At 39.4% G+C, this 20,145-nt stretch overlaps 1 protein-coding gene across 1 annotated transcript; it reads left to right on the top strand.

The window, feature by feature from the left end:
• Positions 1-2,389: 2,389 nt before the first annotated feature.
• On the top strand, positions 2,390-19,559 carry sdhaf3 (succinate dehydrogenase complex assembly factor 3). Its single transcript, XM_088600493.1, has 3 exons — positions 2,390-2,856; positions 2,980-3,163; positions 19,200-19,559. The coding sequence occupies exons 2-3, from the start codon at positions 2,987-2,989 to the stop codon at positions 19,398-19,400; spliced, it is 378 nt and encodes a 125-aa protein (XP_088456619.1). The 5' UTR covers positions 2,390-2,856; positions 2,980-2,986; the 3' UTR covers positions 19,401-19,559.
• Positions 19,560-20,145: the final 586 nt, after the last annotated feature.

The raw sequence follows: 20,145 nt of genomic DNA, 5'->3' as shown, positions 1-20,145 counted from the left end.
AACATGTGGATGCCTTTCTAAGGTTGAGTCTTCTGTTTGAGTCACGAAATACAAAATTATTTAGCTGAAGACGTAATCAGATGTAATCCAATCTAATAAAACATACTGCATTTTTCATTAAAATATGAAAAGGGAAATACTGCTTCCATCAGTTACTTTAAGCTGATTTGCTTGATAACAAAAAATTACACCAGTTCTTTTTAAAACCAGCAACATTATATAATTTTTCTCAAAGGCCCAAGAATATCATGCAGACTCCTGTGTGTAACATCAGACAGTGATGAAAGACAAATTGCTGCAACAGTTTAGTGACATTTCTTGGAGACTTCTTGCAAGCCTGTGTCTTGGATTGCAAGAGTCTAAACAGGGGATAAAAAAGAATTCCTACCCAGGGAATGGAATTCATTGTGAGTGAAACACTTACTATAGGTATTGAATAACAGTTATATGACTTTCTGACAAAAGATGTATTGCATAAAAAGATGACCATTTTTACTTGAAGCTGTTGATCAATTTTGTATTTCAGGTTTAAAAGTTATTTTTTTAATGTAGATGGAAAGTTACATTATATATAACCTGGGCATCATTTTTGTGTAATATTCAAACTAAAAATGTATTTTCCTCCATAGAAGTCATAGAGTAATTGATACCTCCTGAAATCCATCATGCGTACTGAATGTCATTAGTTGTACGGAAGAATTTCTAAGGAAAACTAGAATGGGATAATCCACCTTAATACCTAAACCAGTGCTGGGAGACATTTTGCTATTGAGTACATGTCTCAAAGTGGTGGCAAATTCAAATACAAGTCTATTTGTAAACATTGTATTTCTGATTGCTAGGTATGGCAGTTCAGAATATTTGCATTTCGTTTAATTACTGTTGATTCAACCAGGGGTTAATGTGACTGTTTTTACTGTAATGCAGGAACCAGTTAAAGTTGAAAATGTTCCAAGTACAGAGAGAAGATGCAATGAAAACAAGCAAAAAGTGGTATTTCTGTGATTCCCCTTCAATGGAAAATTATGTGTTCCTAAAGTCTTGTACTCTCCCGTCATTAAGAGGAAGCTGGAAGATTTGTTTTGACCTAGATTAAGGGAATGCTATCTTTTCCTTGTGATTTTACAAATCTTCCTGCTTCCTTTGAGCTAGTCCCAAAATGTTTGCATCCCCCAATGTATATCTTCACAATTGCAACAGGAGTCTTGTGTCAGTGCAGGCACAAGTTTATTTTCCCAATATTAAAGCCTCACAAAATGAAATACCTTGCTACACTCCTTAAATTAAATATAAGATAATTCTCTTTTACATCCCACTCTAAACGCATCTAATGTGGAGGAGCTCTCAACTATGTACAGTACTGAAAGACTTATTTCGGGTTGAGATTCAAGGTCAGAATGTCTGCAGAAGGCTTTAGACTCGGAAAATAATGGAGATATATCTTTCACAATGGCAATTAGGAATGATAGGGAAACATGTACTGTATAACACCCCTTGAGCAATGCAAGATGTAACAGCATGCTGATATGCAGCAGAAATTAAATTTCTGAGGAAAGGAAGGCTCAGAAACACTTAGAATGGTTTCTCCATTTAGAATGGTTTCTCTCTCTGTATATTATTAGAAACAGGCACCAATGTGGCTCCACTTAAAGTCTTTATGCTGTAAACATGTACTAGTGTCATTTGCGTAATCCCTGTGGATGAAATGAACACCATCTACATTCTGGTCACACAGCTCCTGAGCTGTTTTGAAAGACAATGAGTTAAGGAAAGAACAGTGTTAAACCGTCAATCTAGTATTAAAGCACAAATTCATCAATATGCAGTGCTTCCTTGTGCATAATATATTACTTGGAGTCTATGAATACATTTATAATTAATTTTAAATAACCGTCTTGTGTCTAATTATTTTGCATCGTTATTTAAATTAAAGGCACATTAAAGTAAAAAAAAACGTGTTGCGATGTTGCAGATGGAAGCAGTTCATTAAACGTCGGCAAAAGTACAATAATTATTATTGACTATGACATTTTTTTTGCTAACTTAGAACTTTTATTTGGGCCTGTGACACCTCACGGTGTCCTCGACGTTAGGAAAGCAGCTACTGTATACTAAATCATCTGATTGATGCTTTATCTAAAGGAACTTATATTTGCACCTATTTATACAGCTGAGTACAAAGAGAGCAAGGATGTCCAGCACAAACGTATTTTAGGCATAAGTTTTGCTGTTGTACTGTTCTGGTACTGTATAAAATCTGATATAAAAGCAAAAAGGGTGTAACTGAGTGTAGAATTATGTATTTATTTTCATTCCGAAGGCAGAATATCTTCGGTGAACTACGTGCTCTGAGCCAGAAGGTGGCGCAAATAAACCGATTTTTCCCAGAAACCCCAAATAGTGAAACAGGGAGGGCGACTGCTTCTGTCGTACCTTCCTGTAGCGGGGAGAGAAGTACTGATTTAGCGTCAATATGAGGAGAAGGAAAGGAGGAATTCTGTTTCATGCATACTTCTTAGAGGGGTAAAATAAACAACGTTCAAATCGGATAACCTTATAGACATTTTTTTTTGTAAGTGACGATGAAATGACACCCCAAATAAAAAGGGAAGCAAAGTGAGAGGTGCATGTTTCATACCGGTACTATTTCCTTGACGCAGCGATGTCATCGTTAGATAACTTTTAGGTAAATGTCATTGTTGAGGCTGGCAACGTTATGAAGCGGTACTTCGGAAACTTTGAAAACAGGCACGAAAAAGTGTGACACTGTCTTCGGCCTCTTCAGCCGGATTGGGCATTCATCGTCATCCGTGAAGTTTCTGATTGTCTTCCTTTTACATCATTTTCCCCCCCCCGGTAGGTAGTGTGAAGTCTGCGCGATTTTTGAACGTTAATTATTTTATTTTTTTTGTAATCATTGCATCGTCTTCTGACGGGATTTGATCACACTTATAACGTTATACTTTTTATATTTTAGAGGAAGAACATGTCGACTGCTGCCCACGTCTCTAAAGTGAGGTGCCTGTACAAGAGGATACTGTTGCTGCACAGGTTTCTGCCCTTAGACCTCAAGGCTCTGGGGGATCAGTACGTCAAAGACGAATTCAAAAGGCACAAAACCGTCCCTCCAGAGGGAGTCAAATGTTTTATGGAGGAATGGGAGGCAAGTAAAAGTGTGATTTTGTTTAAGATGTGTATCAGAATGCGTTTTGTTTTACATTGTTTTCTTAATTTCCCTGTAACCTGATGGAAACTGAGACTCGTAGTTCATGCCTTGTGAATGTTTCACGACGGTGTAATTTTGGTCACAGGAGACAGTGTCTGCCAAAAGTCCAAGTCAAAACATTAGAAGAGATGTAAATGATTTAAAGACTCTAAACGTTACACTAGGACTTCATGCTTGTGTCCTCTAGGGCTTTTTACCCTAGAGATACCCTTAGTCCAGTATAGTTCAAGTTCTGCATTAACTGACGTGAAGCATGCTGGTGTTTACATTGTATTCATACGCACTCAAAAAGAACATAACATGGATCAGAAAATCAGTGCATCGTTAATTCATCAGGCTTTCAGTTTGTTTCAGATTTAATGAAATATTTAAAATTGACAACGAGTCAGCAGTTTAAATTTTAACGTGGTCCATGACCAAGTACTTTATACATAAAGTATAAATAATCCAACAAACCACATTATTTTTTTTAGAATCTAAGAGCAGTTGCAAAATAAATAGCTGGCCATTTGGCTCATTAAAATCATTTAGTGTTGGCTGCTAATTGAACAGACAGGCTCTTACAGCCATTTCCTGTTGAAGCTCGGGTATCAGGTGGTCACATCTCTCCATGGCTCTGATCTTGGTCCAGTTCTTCTTTGTATACTGTATATTTGTCACTACTGGGTCATTTTCTTTGCAGATGTTGTGTCAGTGTCCTGTTTTAATGCTGATGACAACCAGATTTCTGTTTGCATTTGGTAAAATGCTTTTTCTCTTTTGTCGTGCTGCTTAGATTATGTTAGAAAACGGATACAAGAAGATGTTTTTATCTGAACTCTGCTAACACTGAAGTTATGCTGATTGGTTCTCATCATCTCTGCAACTTTAATTTGACTCCTTATGGTCCTGGGACCAGTCTAAGTGCTTGGCTCAGGAGTATAGGTGAAATCTGGCGTTTGACACTCTCGTTCACAGTCTTTTTTATCATTGTAAAATTACATTAATCTGTTCAAGTCGTTCATGCAGAGAAACTGATTCATCCCTTTGCCTTTTTGCCAGGTTTGCCTTTTGTAATGTCTTATTTGCTTTTCTTCTTCAAACGTGTACATAACAAGCATGTTCAGAAATGAGGTACTTGCAACATAACTAAAACTGAAATGCATGAATAATAGATTTGTTTCAGTTTGCTTGCACAGGCCCATAGATGGCTCGATATACAGTGAAGCTAGGGCAGCTCCCATTGAGAAACAGATGTGGTAGACGAGGAAACCTGCTTGCCTGTCAGGGAAGTAATGAAGATTAGATACGTCACAGTTGTGGCTAGGATTAATCTTGTGATGGAGAAGAGCAGATATGAGTTCACTGCTGCGTTAAAGGAAAATGCAAATGTAGTATAAGTTTCTCCCTTCTGTTATTTTCATAAACAGTCATTTTAAAGTAAAATTTGTATTCTCTGGCTAGATAACTGCACCTTAAATATCTGAATGTCTACAGCATATCATGAAAATGTTAAATATGAAGCTATACATCTGGAATGAGTCAAGCTTGTGTCTTGGAAAGTCACTATGAGCTACATTTGACGTAGATGTTGTTAATGTCGTCATCTGTAAATAATGAAGGAGTTACATTTGGGATTCAGGAGCCCCAAGACCCCCTATAAGAACATCACCCAAAGTGTATTTGATTTACACGTTGATGTGTTTTCCAAGACAAACGGTGCTGTCAGAACTGGTTTTCAACGAAGAAGCTATTTCTGACAGTCGCCACATGGTGGCAACATATACTCATAATCCTGTTGTCTTCATCCTTGAAACGTGACTAAAATTGATTAAAATCACTCAATTGTACACTCTCAGTCTCTCTCCTTGTCTTTCCAATGCTTGTTTCTATTAAACACGTTTGATGTCATTCACATTGCAAACATCCTTCTAACAGACTAAATTGTAAAGATGACAACCAGCAATTTATCCATAAAAGCGGCTACAACTTTTGATGTGTCTGCCCCAGGATCTTCTTCCCTGTGGAAACTGACGCTGTAATCAGTTCATCATTCATGACACCTGGTGGTGTGACTGTGCAAGATACGTACAAGTGTGTTAGCTCAAAGCGCTCTACATGGGGTATAGTATCGCTCAAGTGTTTAAAGCTGTTTTGTGCAACATTGTTGTCCGCAAATGTGTGTGGCTCTTCCATCCATTTTCTAACCTCTTAATCTGATTCAGCGTCACGCAGGAGTCAGAGCCTATCCTAGAAAGCAGCAGGTGCCAGGCAGGGTACACCCTGGATGGGATGCCAGTCCATCACAGAGCAGAGACACACAAACACACACACACACAATGCTGATACAGCGCCACCCCTGTGTGTAGTTCAGTAAAACTGCAATGGAGTTGATAATTCCACTCGCTGTAAAGAACCAATTCCGTTTAAGCGTCCTGGTACAAAGCTTTGACTCGTCTTCTCTCTCTTAAGGATCATTACTAATTCTGCACTTGATCAAATGTGAGATGGGATTGACCTCTGAGTCTCAATCCATTTTGGAACCGACCCCAGCTGTGCCAGCGGGCAATCGGTATCCGAATCCTGGCTTCGGTTCTCAAGCTTAATCAAGTAACTGGACTGCTGAGGTGGTAAAATAGGTCAATAACATCGGGCTGAGGCAGTTACGGTTATTAGCTGATCAGAAAGTTAGCGTAAGCCATCTTGAGCTCAGTTTCATCAGAAAGAAGAAGAGCCTTGGTTCAGAAGGACCAGAAATGGGAACCCCTGCTTTAAAGCCACACCTAGCACTAGCCATGTGGCCCCAGCGTGTGCTGACTTTCCCATCACAGCGCTCATTTGGTTAATTTGTACTTAAACGCGTAGCTTTTTGACATTACCAGTGTCCAGCAGAGGTCGCTCTTGAGCTTCTAGACCTGAGCGATGAAGGGGATTGTCAGTTGCTCGGAGAGGATGCCGAGAGAAACTCGGGCCGGAAAAAAAACTGCCTTGTCTACGGTACTGGTATCATGACGCATCATACAGTTGGTTTCTCCTGAAAGTTGAGACAGTTTGAGAAATTTTGCATAACATAGGTCCAATGTCCCAGGTCCCGGTGCTTGGCTAAGGTGAAGCAAAATGATAGAGGCAGTGGGATATTCATTAAACCCACTATTTACCCCAGCGGTAAAGGCAGTTATAAAGAAACCGCTTTATTAAGAAACCGTATTAAGAAGTTGATGTTTCTTTCGGCTGTTTTCCTGTTCATGGCAAGAGCTTATTGGCGTGATAGTTGTATTACCGTGACGGCTGAAGGCAATACCGTCAAAACAGGCCCTGTTCATTAACTGCATATGCTGCAGGTGATTCGGGGGAGAAATAAATTCTGGTAATAAGTGTTAACTGCTCGGAAAATACCACGTACTCAGCGGATGGTGGTAACGGAAATAAAAACAGTAGAAACAATCAATGGTATTTTGTATATATTTATACGCACTAACCTTCTGCTGAGATTTTTACTTTTACTACATTCAATTGATTTTGCTTTAATTACAAAAATCCAGATTCATTGGATCTTTACAGTGAAAACAACTTTGTTGCATTTTTTCCACCCACAGCCATGAACACAGCGCAGGCTGAACATGTTGCATGGAAGTCTTTCCACAGGGGGATTTTACAGCATGATGAGTAATTGGGATTGGGAGACATGGAAGTCTTTCCAGGGGGATTTTACAGCGTGATGAGTAATTGGGATTGGGAGACATGGTGGTGCATTGGTTAGCGTTGCTGTCTCACAGTGCTGGGACCCTGGGTTCAGTTCCTTGGCGGCCTTCTGGGTTTTTATGTTCTTCCCATCTTCTTGTGGGGTTCCTCTGGGTTTCCAGGACCTTCCAGGAAAACTGGCCCTGGTGTGAGTGTGTCTGTGTCTGTGTGTGCTCTACAATGGACTGCCATCCTGTCAGGGGTGTATCCTGCCTTGTGCCTGTGGCCTGCTGGGATAGACTCCGGCCCCCCCACGTCCCTGTCTTGGATGAAGCCGTTAGAAAACGGATGGATGAGAAGTCAGGACGGAATCGCTTTGAGTCAGAGGACTCTGAGGGCACCCCAAAGGCATGAAACTACGCCGAGGTGCATTTGCTCCCCTGAACAGGAGGTGCCTCTTTTCACAGAGGGGTGTGGGTGTATGGAACAAGCCATGTTGTTGAAGCCGATACCCTGGATTCTTTCAAGAAACAGCTGGATGTGATCTTTGGATCAATAGCTACTAACTGCCAAACAGGCTACAGAGGGACAAATAGGTCCTCTTATTTACAGCTGTTCTTATTATTGATGTCCAGATCCTTGTGAAGTTTTCATGTTACTTTACATGCACGTTTTGGTGCTTCCATCCAGTTTAAGGCTAGCACAATCTGCTTTTACACCCCTGAGCTCTGTAAAATCATAAAGATCACAAATGAGAGGAGGCCAGTTGGACCATCTAAGTCAGTTGCTTGTAGCTTTTAGATCCATTTTAATGAGAATTTCGTGATGCTTTTTCTTGAAGCAGGAAATATTTACACAAGGAGAGAAGAATGGCTGCTTGTGTTCACCTCATTGTTAAACTCTTTTGCTTGATGATATTTGTCATATAATAGTTTACACTATTATGCCAAAGATATTTTCCAGCACTGCACATTAAGACTGCACAGGAAAAATAAAACACTAAAACAGGTCAACCAATTGGATAAATACACAGGACTTGCTTTCTCAAAGGGGAGTTAAGCCTTAAGATGGAACATTCTTTTAATGTTATGCATCAGCTGTAAATTGAGTTCAAATGGCTCATTGGAGTTTTTTTCCTACACTTTGACAGACACCAAAGAGGAAAAAAAATGCATCTTTTGGAGGCAAAGTGCCTTTCCTTTTCTTGCTGGCATTCTCTCGGGTGCAGTTGTGAATCCATTTTCATTATGGTGGGGAAAATGTACAGCCAAGAATAAATGAGAACGGCTTCAGAGAGCAATTAGGAAAGTGGTATTGCTGTGGAATCTGTCGCTTCACAGAAATCAAGACTCTGCCGGTGTTTTTCTTGCCTTACTCAAGCCACACATGTGTTACCTGGCTTTACACTGACAGCGTAATTGACAGCATCTCTCCTTCGCACTTCAAAAAGCCATAGCTTGAAAGAAGCAAAATATCAGTGATTCAAGGACTAAAAGGCTGATTATCAATAGCGCGTTGCATGTTGTTTACAGTGTGTTAGATTTAATGTGATTCAGTATTAGGAGCTAAGGATCATTTCATTTAAACCGATTTAACAAATGTCAAAATAGATCATATTTAGAATTTGCACTTGCCTATCATCACGCTGTATGAAATGATCAATATGTATAATCACTTAAGAACTGAATGCAGAAAATGTGCAAATAAGTTACATACGGTATAGTGGGTGCAGGCGGTATCCGTATTTCAGTTATGAGTTTTCTGATTTTCATTCCATCTCAGATTTCATCTTAATTGGACTAATTAAGTGGATCTGATGTTAAATCTGTTTACATTTTCCAAGTCCTAATCAGATTCCAATTGAAAGGTGCAGCTAAATCATGCAGGAGGATTAGAAAGTCCAGGACTGGAGTTGTTTCTCCTGACATCCATATTCTCTCACCCTTGGACGGATCAGATGTAATGGGCGAAAAACCTAGAAATACAGCACTCCTCCTCTATTATATGTAAAAAATGGGGCATGTAATACAATTAAACAGTTACACTTGTTTTGTTTGTCTTTCAGGCTGTGGGTTATGAGAGATTGTTCAGTTGCAGAAGGACTGCGATAACTAGAAATAGGAAGCTTTGCTAATGAAGCTTCTTTGAAATCTTCAAAGCTTCCTTAATTCTCTGGTTCACTGCTTCCGCTGTTTTTTTATGAAGTGCGTTCTTTTTGTTGTTGTAAACATAGACTTTATGGAAAGTGAGATGAAGTAAAATAAAAAATAAGGCATGGGGGAAGATGGTAAATTTCTTCAGCCACGAAGGAACCATTTAGTACAGGTGCTCTTGACGAGTGGGTTGAATTTTGCATCTTCATGTGTGAATACTCCAGATCGAGACAAAGTAATTGTGTTTTGCTACCTGCAGTATGGTCTACAAAGGGAACTAAGATGAAGACAAATCGCATTGTTTTTACCCTTGAGAGAATCCAGATGTAAATATTCTAAACAGCAGTCATGACAGTTAAATCATGCTTAATAATGTCGTTTTTCAAAGCATACGGATACGATAGTCAAAAGCGTTTACTGGGTTAATTGCTGAAACGTTAGATGCCGGATCTTTCTTGTGTGAATTTTGAGAATACATCAGTTCTTTAGCAGTCTTTACCTCATTTCATCTGACCTTGCTACTTTTATTATGTCTCATATAGTACTTAATGGAGGTTAATGTGATAGGGCCCGTTAAACACCCAGCTGGACATGAAGAAGTACATTTGGAAAACCGAAACGAGAGGATCTAACTTGCTCCTAATGAACAGCCCACTGCTCTTTTTAAAAAAGGCTATAGGCTTTAGAATCAGTATGTAAATTATGATGGACGGAGCACTGCAAACTCTTTGCAACTAAGAGAAATCATTCTGTCATATACTTATTGCAGTCATATTAAGCTTATTACATTTCAGCTTTCCTACAGTAGGAAACAAGCATGCCATTTTAAAAGAACAGGAAGATGTCTTGAAATGAAGTGTGGTATTATTTTCGTGCTCTTCAGAGCCTAAACAAGAAGACTACAGGGGCAGCATGGTGACGCAGTGGGTAGCTGAGGTCCTGGGTTCAGCTCCTGGGCGTCTGTGTGCCGGACAGGGTGTATCCTGCCCTGCGCCCATTGCCCCTGGATCAGATGAAGTGGACAGAACATGGATGGATGAGGAATTGGGCAGGAGCCAGTTTGAGTCAGAGGAAGGCGTAAAGCAGTTAGAAAGTGGATGGATGGAAAGAAGGAAGGATAAGACTGCTTGCCAGAATGTAATCATCCACATGAAGATGTCCCTCTGGGCTCACGAGGGTTAGGCTGCAGTATGATCACAAGCATTAAAGAACTGTGGACTTCTGTAATTAAAACAGGATCTTGATCCTTATCCTAAGGCTGTCCCCCTAGTTCTGCACAGAGGAGAATCAATAGAGATTTGAAGGTGTTTGAGCAGTCAGTATTTGTGCACAAGTGTACAAGTTCCCCTGATCTAGAGCAGCGTTTCCCATTCCGGTCTTGGACTCCTATGTCTTCTGATTCACCTCACCTTTAGAATAACTGTTTCAGTGACTTGGTGGAATCTTGAAATCAGCAACAATGCAGAAAGCAGTCCACAATGTGTAATTGGTTAGATTGAGGGGTCAATAACTTAATCTAAGATCTCAGTTTGAAGACAAATCACAAGACACAGGAGTACTCCAGATCAGGACTAGAAAGCACTGATCTGGCCACGGGGAGCTCAGTTACTTTATCATAAATATTGCACACCTGCCAAAATGGCTCATTCATTTTCCTTGTTGCGAGTCAGAATTTCGTAGTGATAGATGAGTGTCTGTAACAATGAAAAAGTAAATATTCCAGTGGTGAGATTCTTATAATACCACAAACAAGAAATAGAATATATGACCAAATCTGAGAATGTTTCATGAAATACAATGATGTTTGTCCTTGTCTGCACTTACGAATTCAGCAATGTGCCATTATTGAACTTTTGAGATTTTTATTTTTTGTTATTGCTATATTTTTTGATCAAGGTCGTATGCAGCAAATATATTTTCTCTTACCAAAGGGCGTGTCTTCTTGTGTACAACAGTACATCTTCCATTTATACCAAATTGATCTGACCTGTATGCACATGGTTTGAACCATGACTTTGGTGATAGTATTAAATTGCATTAATTAAAGTGGCAGGAAGGTGGATTTTCTTTTTGCAGTTTTTAGTGTGTCTGTGAAAGGCCAGTGTCAGGGGATATCAGCATGAATGAGTACGTCATTAAACAAAACAGCAACAACTTTCCTTGGTTTCTTACTTTGATCTCTTTCACCCTCTCGTTACATTTCTCTGTGTTCCTTCATTCAGCTGATTTCCTAGGCTGTACACGATTAGCATTAGCACATTAAAAGTGCCATGGCTTTCTTCTTTCATCAGTTTCCTGACCTGCTTCCGTAATTTATTATCCATTTTTCATTAGAACAGCCCAGTGTAGCAGTTATTTCAAAGACTCTCAGATGATCTATCTTTTAAGAGCTCTGTGCAAAGATGAACAAATTTAAAAGAGATCAGATCACGGCTTGGATTTGGTCTGTAAAGGAAAAACTGCCAGTAGAACCCAAAAATTGTATATGAAACATAACCATATTGTTCGGAGGTAAAAAAGTAGTACCTCTTTCTAAAATTGTTTTTTCTTAGAAATACAAAAGTCTGTTATAAACTTGTCCAAGCTGTTTTGCATTTCAGCCCATAGAAAGATGAGAACTATCCTATATGCACTGCATTCAGAAACTGCACTGGTAGCTTCAAGTTAAACTTTAATGAATCTGGCATTACTTCCTTGGCAAGAATGCTCTTATTTCTTCCTTGTGTGCATGTTGGAATAGCAGCCTTTTTAGTTTCTTGAGATTTCTTGCATGCTACAATTTGCGTTTCAAAAAGGCTTACAATGTGAGACAAATTTAACTATTGAAAAAGAGTGCTTTTGATATATACTTATCTCCAGTACTTATAAAAGCATTCATCTCCTTCTGGTGATGTCTCATTCGTTGAATTACAGATTATGTCTTCACATTTTTAATATTAATAAACTTCATATTCTTTCAACCATAAAAATGTTCAGTTTGAGCATTCGAGTTTAGAAAAATATTGGTTTTAAACATTTTTGTAGTTCACCACAATGAAACATCATCTGTAGGAGGTGAATACTTTTACAAGGAACTGTATACACATTCATGTTGTGAATATGTTTTTCACAATTCTGTTTTTCTAGCTCTGTACTGAAAAAAGCATGTTGAACTAGGAATAGCTGAACACTGAGAATCCTATAGCTCTTCAGGGTTCTTCTATAAGAGTTTAGAAAATGGTTGGGAGTTTTTTTCACTAAACCGGTGGTAGGAAAATGGAATGAGGTTTCTTAAGGGGCAAGAAATGTTCCTCGTTTCTTTGACGTAACTGGAAAAAAATAACAAGAAGTTCGTGAATGATGTTATAATTTGAAGAGTTTAGATTTCAAAGCTATCCCAATATAAACAGAAACTCATCAAATGTGGTGGCTGAAAAATGTTTGCGGACAATGGAGTTTAGCTTTGTCTGGATTAAAGATTTAAATGGTTGCTGAGTTTTAGCAATGGTCTGAGCTACTATACATATTAAAGTGAAATTATTCCTTTAGTGACTCCTTGCCTGAGATTTCGAGATGTGTTCAATTGTGTATAACTGGGGAATTTGCATTATTGCTCTATAAAAATGATTATAAATAGTATAGCATTAAAATGACAGCTCCACTGCAGTATTTAATGACTCTAACTATTCCATGGTTGCACAGATTAGGTGGAATATGTGGGGTGAAAAATGTATAGTTTAGCAACTAGCATCTTAGCCCGTGGTTCATCGTGAATTAATGCCCAAGTGCATGTACAGATACTTTACATTTGCAAACAAACCAAAAAAATACTCATTTTGGAATGTAATATATTGAATGAAATATTGGAATGTATTTTTAGGGTGTACAGTTGTTGAGCTGTCCCTGCACACCAACATATAATTACTGTCAGGCTTAAGGTAGAGCCCAATGAATTAATGTATTAAGAAAACAAGAAAACATTGTTTATAGGTACTTAGAAATAGTATGTGTGATGAGAGAATTTGACTTCACTTTTTCTAATGGAGTGAAGGTCTGAGCTCATGTCCTTTTGGATCTGCCATCTTCTTTAAATGGTTGTGACCTCAGATTGTGTGGGTTGTCACTGGTTCCCCCAGGTTCCTCCACCTTGCAAGCCCATGATGGCTAGGACCACCTGAAAGCACAAAGGTAATTCATTTTCTGGGTTGAAATGTCAGCTGGTTTATTAATACGTAAAGATGATAGAGATGAGCTGATACAGTAGTTATAATTAGCTGCTGCCTGAAGTGCAGCGGTGAAATAAAACCGAGTTTATAATCTGCAGTTTGCTTGATGCTTCCAAATTCATCTTTTAAAATTCTAACTCAACCATGACATTTAGAGTACAAGTGTGCTAACGGCAACAAACACAAAGTTTACTAACTCAAAGTCTTTTTTGGTTCTTTTTTATTGTATCCATGATTCCATAGGATGTTATTTATTCTGCAGAAGGTGCAATAGATCACCTTCACTGATTTGCACTTGACCTTGACAATATTCCATCCAAATAGGCCCAAATCATATTATGTAAATCATAAGCTGACTCTCACTTGTTTATACAGTGCCTTGCGAAAGTATTCGGCCCCCTTGAACTTTTCAACCTTTTGCCACATTTCAGGCTTCAAACATAAAGATATAAATTTTTTATTTTATGTGAAGAATCACCAACAAGTGGGACACAATTGTGAAGTGGAACGAAATCTATTGGATTTTTGAAACTTTTTTAACTAATAAAAAAATGAAAAGTGGGGCGTGCAAAATTATTCGGCCCTCTTGCGTTAATACTTTGTAGAGCCACCTTTTGCTGCGATTACAGCTGCAAGTCGCTTGGGGTATGTCTCTATCAGTTTTGCACATCGAGAGACTGAAATTCTTGCCCATTCTTCCTTGCAAAACAGCTCGAGCTCAGTGAGGTTGGATGGAGAGCGTTTGTGAACAGCAGTTTTCAGCTCTTTCCACAGATTCTCGATTGGATTCAGGTCTGGACTTTGACTTGGCCATTCAAACACCTGGATACGTTTATTTGTGAACCATTCCTTTGTAGATTTTGCTGTATGTTTGGGATCATTGTCTTGTTGGAAGATAAATCTCCGTCCCAGTTTCAGGTCTTTTGCAGACTCCAACAGGTTTTCATCCAGAATGGTCCTGTATTTGGCTGCATCCATCTTCCCCTCAATTTTAACCATCTTCCCTGTCCCTGCTGAAGAAAAGCAGGCCCAAACCATGATGCTGCCACCACCATGTTTGACAGTGGGGATGGTGTGTTGAGGGTGATGAGCTGTGTTGCTTTTACGCCAAACATATCGTTTTGCATTGTGGCCAAAAAGTTCGATTTTGGTTTCATCTGACCAGAGCACCTTCTTCCACATGTTTGGGGTGTCTCCCAGGTGGCTTGTGGCAAACTTTAGACGAGACTTTTTATGGATATCTTTGAGAAATGGCTTTCTTCTTGCCACTCTTCCATAAAGGCCAGATTTGTGCAGTGTAAGACTGATTGTTGTCCTATGGACAGACTCTCCCACCTCAGCTGTAGTTCTCTGCAGTTCATCCAGAGTGATCATGGGCCTCTTGGCTGCATCTCTGATCAGTCTTCTCCTTGTCTGAGCTGAAAGTTTAGAGGGACGGCCAGGTCTTGGTAGATTTGCAGTGGTCTGATACTCCTTCCATTTCAAGATGATCGCTTGCACAGTGCTCCTTGGGATGTTTGAAGCTTGGGAAATCTTTTTGTATCCAAATCCGGCTTTAAACTTCTCCACAACAGTATTACGGACCTGCCTGGTGTGTTCCTTGGTCTTCATGATGCTCTCTGCGCTTTCAACAGAACCTTGAGACTATCACAGAGCAGGTGCATTTATACAGAGACTTGATTACACACAGGTGGATTCTATTTATCACCATCAGTCATTTAGGACAACATTGGATCATTCAGAGATCCTCGCTGAACTTCTGGAGTGAGTTTGCTGCACTGAAAGTAAAGGGGCCGAATAATTTTGCACGCCCCACTTTTCATTTTTTTATTAGTTAAAAAAGTTTCAAAAATCCAATAGATTTCGTTCCACTTCACAATTGTGTCCCACTTGTTGGTGATTCTTCACATAAAATAAAAAATTTATATCTTTATGTTTGAAGCCTGAAATGTGGCAAAAGGTTGAAAAGTTCAAGGGGGCCGAATACTTTCGCAAGGCACTGTATATACATTTCTATACTGTGACCATTGTGGACATACTTGGTATATGAACTCTTATTTCCTGTTCTGAACATAGTCACAGGGTGCAGTTTATGGTGACATTAGAAAGAAATTAACTTATTTTTTTATGTTTAGCAGCGGTGTGAGTAGAAAAACATCATGTAACATGGGCCATGTATTGTTGACAAATAGTGTGCTCAAAACATATTCCTTTAATCAAAACTAACCCAAACTTGCCTAAAAAAGACAGGTATTTTCATATTATAGGCACTTCTATAGTTCTTTAACATTTAAATATGCAATTTCTCCACAAATTGTCACACCATTAAAATTAATAAGGTTTGAAATATTCTTTTGACTAAATATGGTTTTATGAAACTAGAAATTATAGAAGGTTTGAAAACTTTAAACCTGGCATGGTATTATGCTCTCCACAGAAAGCCCATTGAATTGGCTCCTGTGAACTGTATAATTTTTGCTGCTAATTCCGTAGGCTGCCTCAAGGTTTGTACCTCATAATTTCAGAATATGAATGTTATGTGACTCATGCCATTTCTTTTATATAACATTCATTGTTCAGACCTTCAAAACAAAAAAAGAAACAGTAGATCTCTATAGGGGTTCATGTTTACAAATTGTTGCAATCAAGTTCCACACTGTTAACGATCTTGCAGGTCTTGATTTTAAGAATCCACACCCAGCAGGGATGCTGCTGTGTTAAATAACTGATTTGTTGTGTTTTTGTGATATAACAGGTCCTTTATTTTGACACAAGCCTATTTTACAAGTGTTTTAAGGTGGAATTGTAAATATAATGGACGATCGCTGTGCTTACCTCAGGTTACAGCATTACAGCATTGTTAATTCCTTCAATTACACTACGTGTGCGTGGATTTATTCCTTTGTGAAGCACCAAAGCATACAGGAATATAACAAGGTAAATATTGATTATTAAAACAAAAGCAGCCTGCAATGAAAGAATATTATCCTGATTTCCACTCATAGTGTACTAACACAGGAATAGCTTGATAAATTAGGTGGCTTTTTCAGCGTCATGTAACAGAGGTCCTATATATTTAAATTTGACATCTTAACAGCCATATCTGAAGGGGAATCAGAAGTTCCTAAGTGGCTCCATCAGGAGGTTGGCCTCTTCAGAGCGAAGGTCAAGCCCTGAAGTCTGGACATGGCCAGTTCCAGGCTATGTCATTAGCTGGCTAATGGATGGTCAACATTCAGGAAGCAGCCGTGCGCAGCAGGCCGGGTACCAGAGGGCTGGGCGGGTTGGAGTCAGTCTGGCTTGCTGCCCGAACAGTGTTTTAAATGACTCCCTCCTCCAGTTTGTGTTAACTCAGCCGTGAAGCACTGTGTTGGGGCCCTGACTTGCAGGGCTTGTGCTGCGAAAGAGGGTGGATCTCCATGGCAGAGCGCATTCCTGCAGAAAAGGCACACCGCCCTTGCCACCTGTGTGCGGAGGATGAGAGCTCGTAGCACTGAGGAAAAAGTGGATTAACCATTGGCATGTCCACAACTGGGGGGTATACCAAGAAAAAAAACTGTGGCAAATTTAAACAGAAAAGTAGAAGATTTGGATGCTGGGTTACTCTTTTTCAGAAACAACCTGGGATTTTTAATGACCAGAGAGAGTCAGGACCTCACTTACATCTCCTCCAAAGGATGGCACCTTTTTTACAGTATAGTGTCCCCGTCACTATACTGGGGCATTAGGGCCCACGCACACTGCAGGGTGAGCGCCCCCTTCTGGTCCCACTAACACCTCTTCCAGCAGCAACCTTAGTTTTTCCCAGCAGGTCTCTCATCCAGGTACTGACCAGGCTCACACCTGTGGAGTTTCAGTGGGCTGCCAGCTGTGAGTTGCAGGGTGATGTGGCTTCTGGCAGACCAAAGTACACACGGTTGTATAACATAGAATAGATTTACGGAATAAATCCATTATATACTGTGATACCTTTTTCATTAAGTGGATAAAATCTTAGTAAATTCTATTGGAAATTATCAAGGCATACCTTAAATTTGTATCTTAATTTAAAAGTTGAATGCTGTTTTTGCTTTTTGCCCAGAAGCATTTTGCAAAGTATTTTTCTTTCCTAGCAAAATCCAAAAATCGAAATCTCACAAAAATGCTGCTGAAAATGTCAGGCCCTGGCCATGATGCCTATTATCTGTGAAGAGACAGGAAAATCATCTGCTGCTGAATTTAGCAGGATCACCCTACTGCTTTATAATACAGTATGCTCTGGTTTTAGTTCTTGACAGTATTTAATGAATTTCAAAAATTTGCTACACAGACAAATATCTCATATTGAATTTTAGATTACAGTTATAAATGGTAGTCATTTCTTTGCTTTATTTTCCATTACCCATAACATAAATATATAATAATGTTTAAAACGGTTTTATATCAATTCCTATCCCACAACTCCCAATTCGAGATGAGGTTGGGCAGCACTTAACGAGGTGATGAAAGCCATCATCCAAAAGTAGAACAACAATGTAGCAGGAGGTGATGGAATTCTTGCTGAAGTTTTCAAGCACAGTGTGCAGGAGCTAACGCTGAAGATCCATACTCTCATTGGAGTGAGGAGCTATTCCTGAATGATCTTGAGTAAACCATGATTGTGGCAGTCTTCAGGAAGGGGGACAAATCTGACTGGAAAAATTATGGAGGGATCTCCGCTGTCCATCGTGGGCAAGATCATTATGAGAATTCTCCTGAACTGTCTCATTCATCTTGCTGAAGACCTTCATGAAGCATCCCAGTGCTGGTTTAGATGAGGTCTTCAAGAGACGCAGCCGCCATGATTTTTAAAGGCTGTCAATTGCAGGGAGAATGTCGGAAGCATCATCTCTCTGCTTAGCATTAACCTTACAAAGGTGAGGCACTGTGAGGCACCCTGGCCTATGCTGCTGAAATGTAGCTGGACCTCCAGCAATTTGTAAGCCACCTTTATCAGCTTCATGACGAGCGTATGCAGTTATCCTAGCTACTAGAAGACCAACCAGGTGTAAAGAGTAAAGCAAAGGAGTGTCAACGGCCCAACTCTGTTTTCAAAGCTTGAGTGCCATGCTCTACTTGATCACAGGCAAGCTCCCTATTGGAGTGTGGCTGACTTTACTGAATGGATCTTATGTAGATTTCCAAGACTCCCGATATAAGATAAAGGATTTATTTACAGGAATGATAGGAGCTGGACTGGCACTGAGCTCCATCCTCCATGACCAGGATTTGGGCTTTTCCAGCTTTCCACAACATCTACCCCAGCTGTGACATCCTAACTGGACTAGGACGTTTGACTTTATGATCAGAGATCCCAGATTTATCAACACAAAATAGACCTGGATATTCCACAATAAGATCAGAGATCCCACATTGATCAACCCTAGCTCGACCAGGATATTCTACTCTGCAGTCAGAAATCCCAGATTTATCAGCTCAGTGACTGGACACACCCGCACTCTCACTACACATCTGCTTTCACATACTAACCCCAATAGTATACACAGCCTGTTCCAACATGGCTCAAACATAGTGTACACAGTCTCACTATCCATTATAATATCTCACTACACTATACTGCCTCATTACACATAGCTCATGCCTGGAGGGGGAGGCAAACCATTGGGAGTCAGACCCCAGAGGTTTCCTCTTCTCCTAATGGATTTTGTGTTTTTATCTCCTTCATGCCTGATGGTTACACTGTAATTATAAGCTACCCAAATTATTTTACATCATCTTCCACTAACTTCCTTGATTGTATAACTACTTGTATGGTCTGTGTAAGTATCTGTGAAAATGATTGGATGTTTTACGAAAATAAAATTTAATTGAAAAAGATATGTTATATACTCCATTTACAGTTAACGTTAGGTCTAGGAGATGATGGCTGGGATATTGAGCCTTTCCTAATGTTGAATGTCTTTTTTCTTGATGCAGGCTTATAAGGACACATTACAGACTCAGGTAATGGGGGCTGCAAATCAAAAAACAAGAATAACAACTGTCGGGGCTGAACTAACAGAAGAGAAACTTCACCATTTTCAGGAGGAACAGGTCGTCCAACTGTATGAACTAATGCAGGAAGCAACAAAACCCAACCAGCAGTTCAGCATTCAAGATGATAGCCCGAACAAGTAGAGGCTGAGACGCACACTTGAGATGCTGTGTTTCTTATAGAGCAGAATGTGTCATTTGAGCCCAGGATAAAGGTTTCCTGCTTTAAAATGTCTTTAAGTGGGGGCACTTTTGTACATTTTCTGCTTAATTGTTACCATTAAAATGTGGAATTAAATTGAAGTACGCTGAAAGGCTGTTGAAACACAATTCTTCAAAATTACTTTTCTTATTCGTTTCTGGGGGCAGGGAGCTCTTCTTGTTTGAAGAAGGAAGTGAATGAATGGAAGCTAATATATGTAATAATTTACATTTATTAGCTCAAATTAGCAGTGTCTTCCACAGGGTTACACCACTGTTCCTTGGCTTGTCAAGATAGGAGGCATCGCCAGGTGTTTGTGCCACTTTCGTCAGCAACAACCTGCTCACTCTTACTGACATACTATGCCATCAGAAACTTCCAAGAACTTTCCTTGGTCATTGAAATAGCTACATTGATGGGTACATGGAAAGTTTTAAAAATAAAATAAAGGCTGCAAATTTAATATGAGTACCTCTTAGCAGGAAAAAAATAACTACCCTTGTTATTGGAAGGAAGATTGCATTTACTTCTTTTAACAAAAACACAGAATTGAGATTCAGTTTTAAAAAGAGGTGTCCCAGTACCTGAGGACACAAATCAAGGAGTGGGAGCCAGAAATGATTTAATTGTTATTAGGGCCTTTGTCTTCTAGTTGGTATGTTCAGAGGCTTGTTGGTTGACCCAAAT

Source organism: Lepisosteus platostomus, chromosome 12, assembly GCF_059453375.1.
Source record: "Lepisosteus platostomus isolate fLepPlt1 chromosome 12, fLepPlt1.hap1, whole genome shotgun sequence".
In the NCBI taxonomy this organism is placed as follows: domain Eukaryota; kingdom Metazoa; phylum Chordata; class Actinopteri; order Semionotiformes; family Lepisosteidae; genus Lepisosteus; species Lepisosteus platostomus.
The sequence above is the reverse complement of the archived record's forward strand: the minus strand, read 5'-3'. Positions and strand labels throughout refer to the sequence as shown.

Excerpts from the sequence above, each read along its gene's own strand:
- sdhaf3 (XM_088600493.1), top strand. The coding sequence starts at position 2,987 with ATGTCGACTGCTGCCCACGTCTCTAAAGTGAGGTGCCTGTACAAGAGG. Across the intron at positions 3,164-19,199 it reads GTTTTATGGAGGAATGGGAG|GCTTATAAGGACACATTACA; the intron begins GCAAGTAAAAGT and ends TTCTTGATGCAG.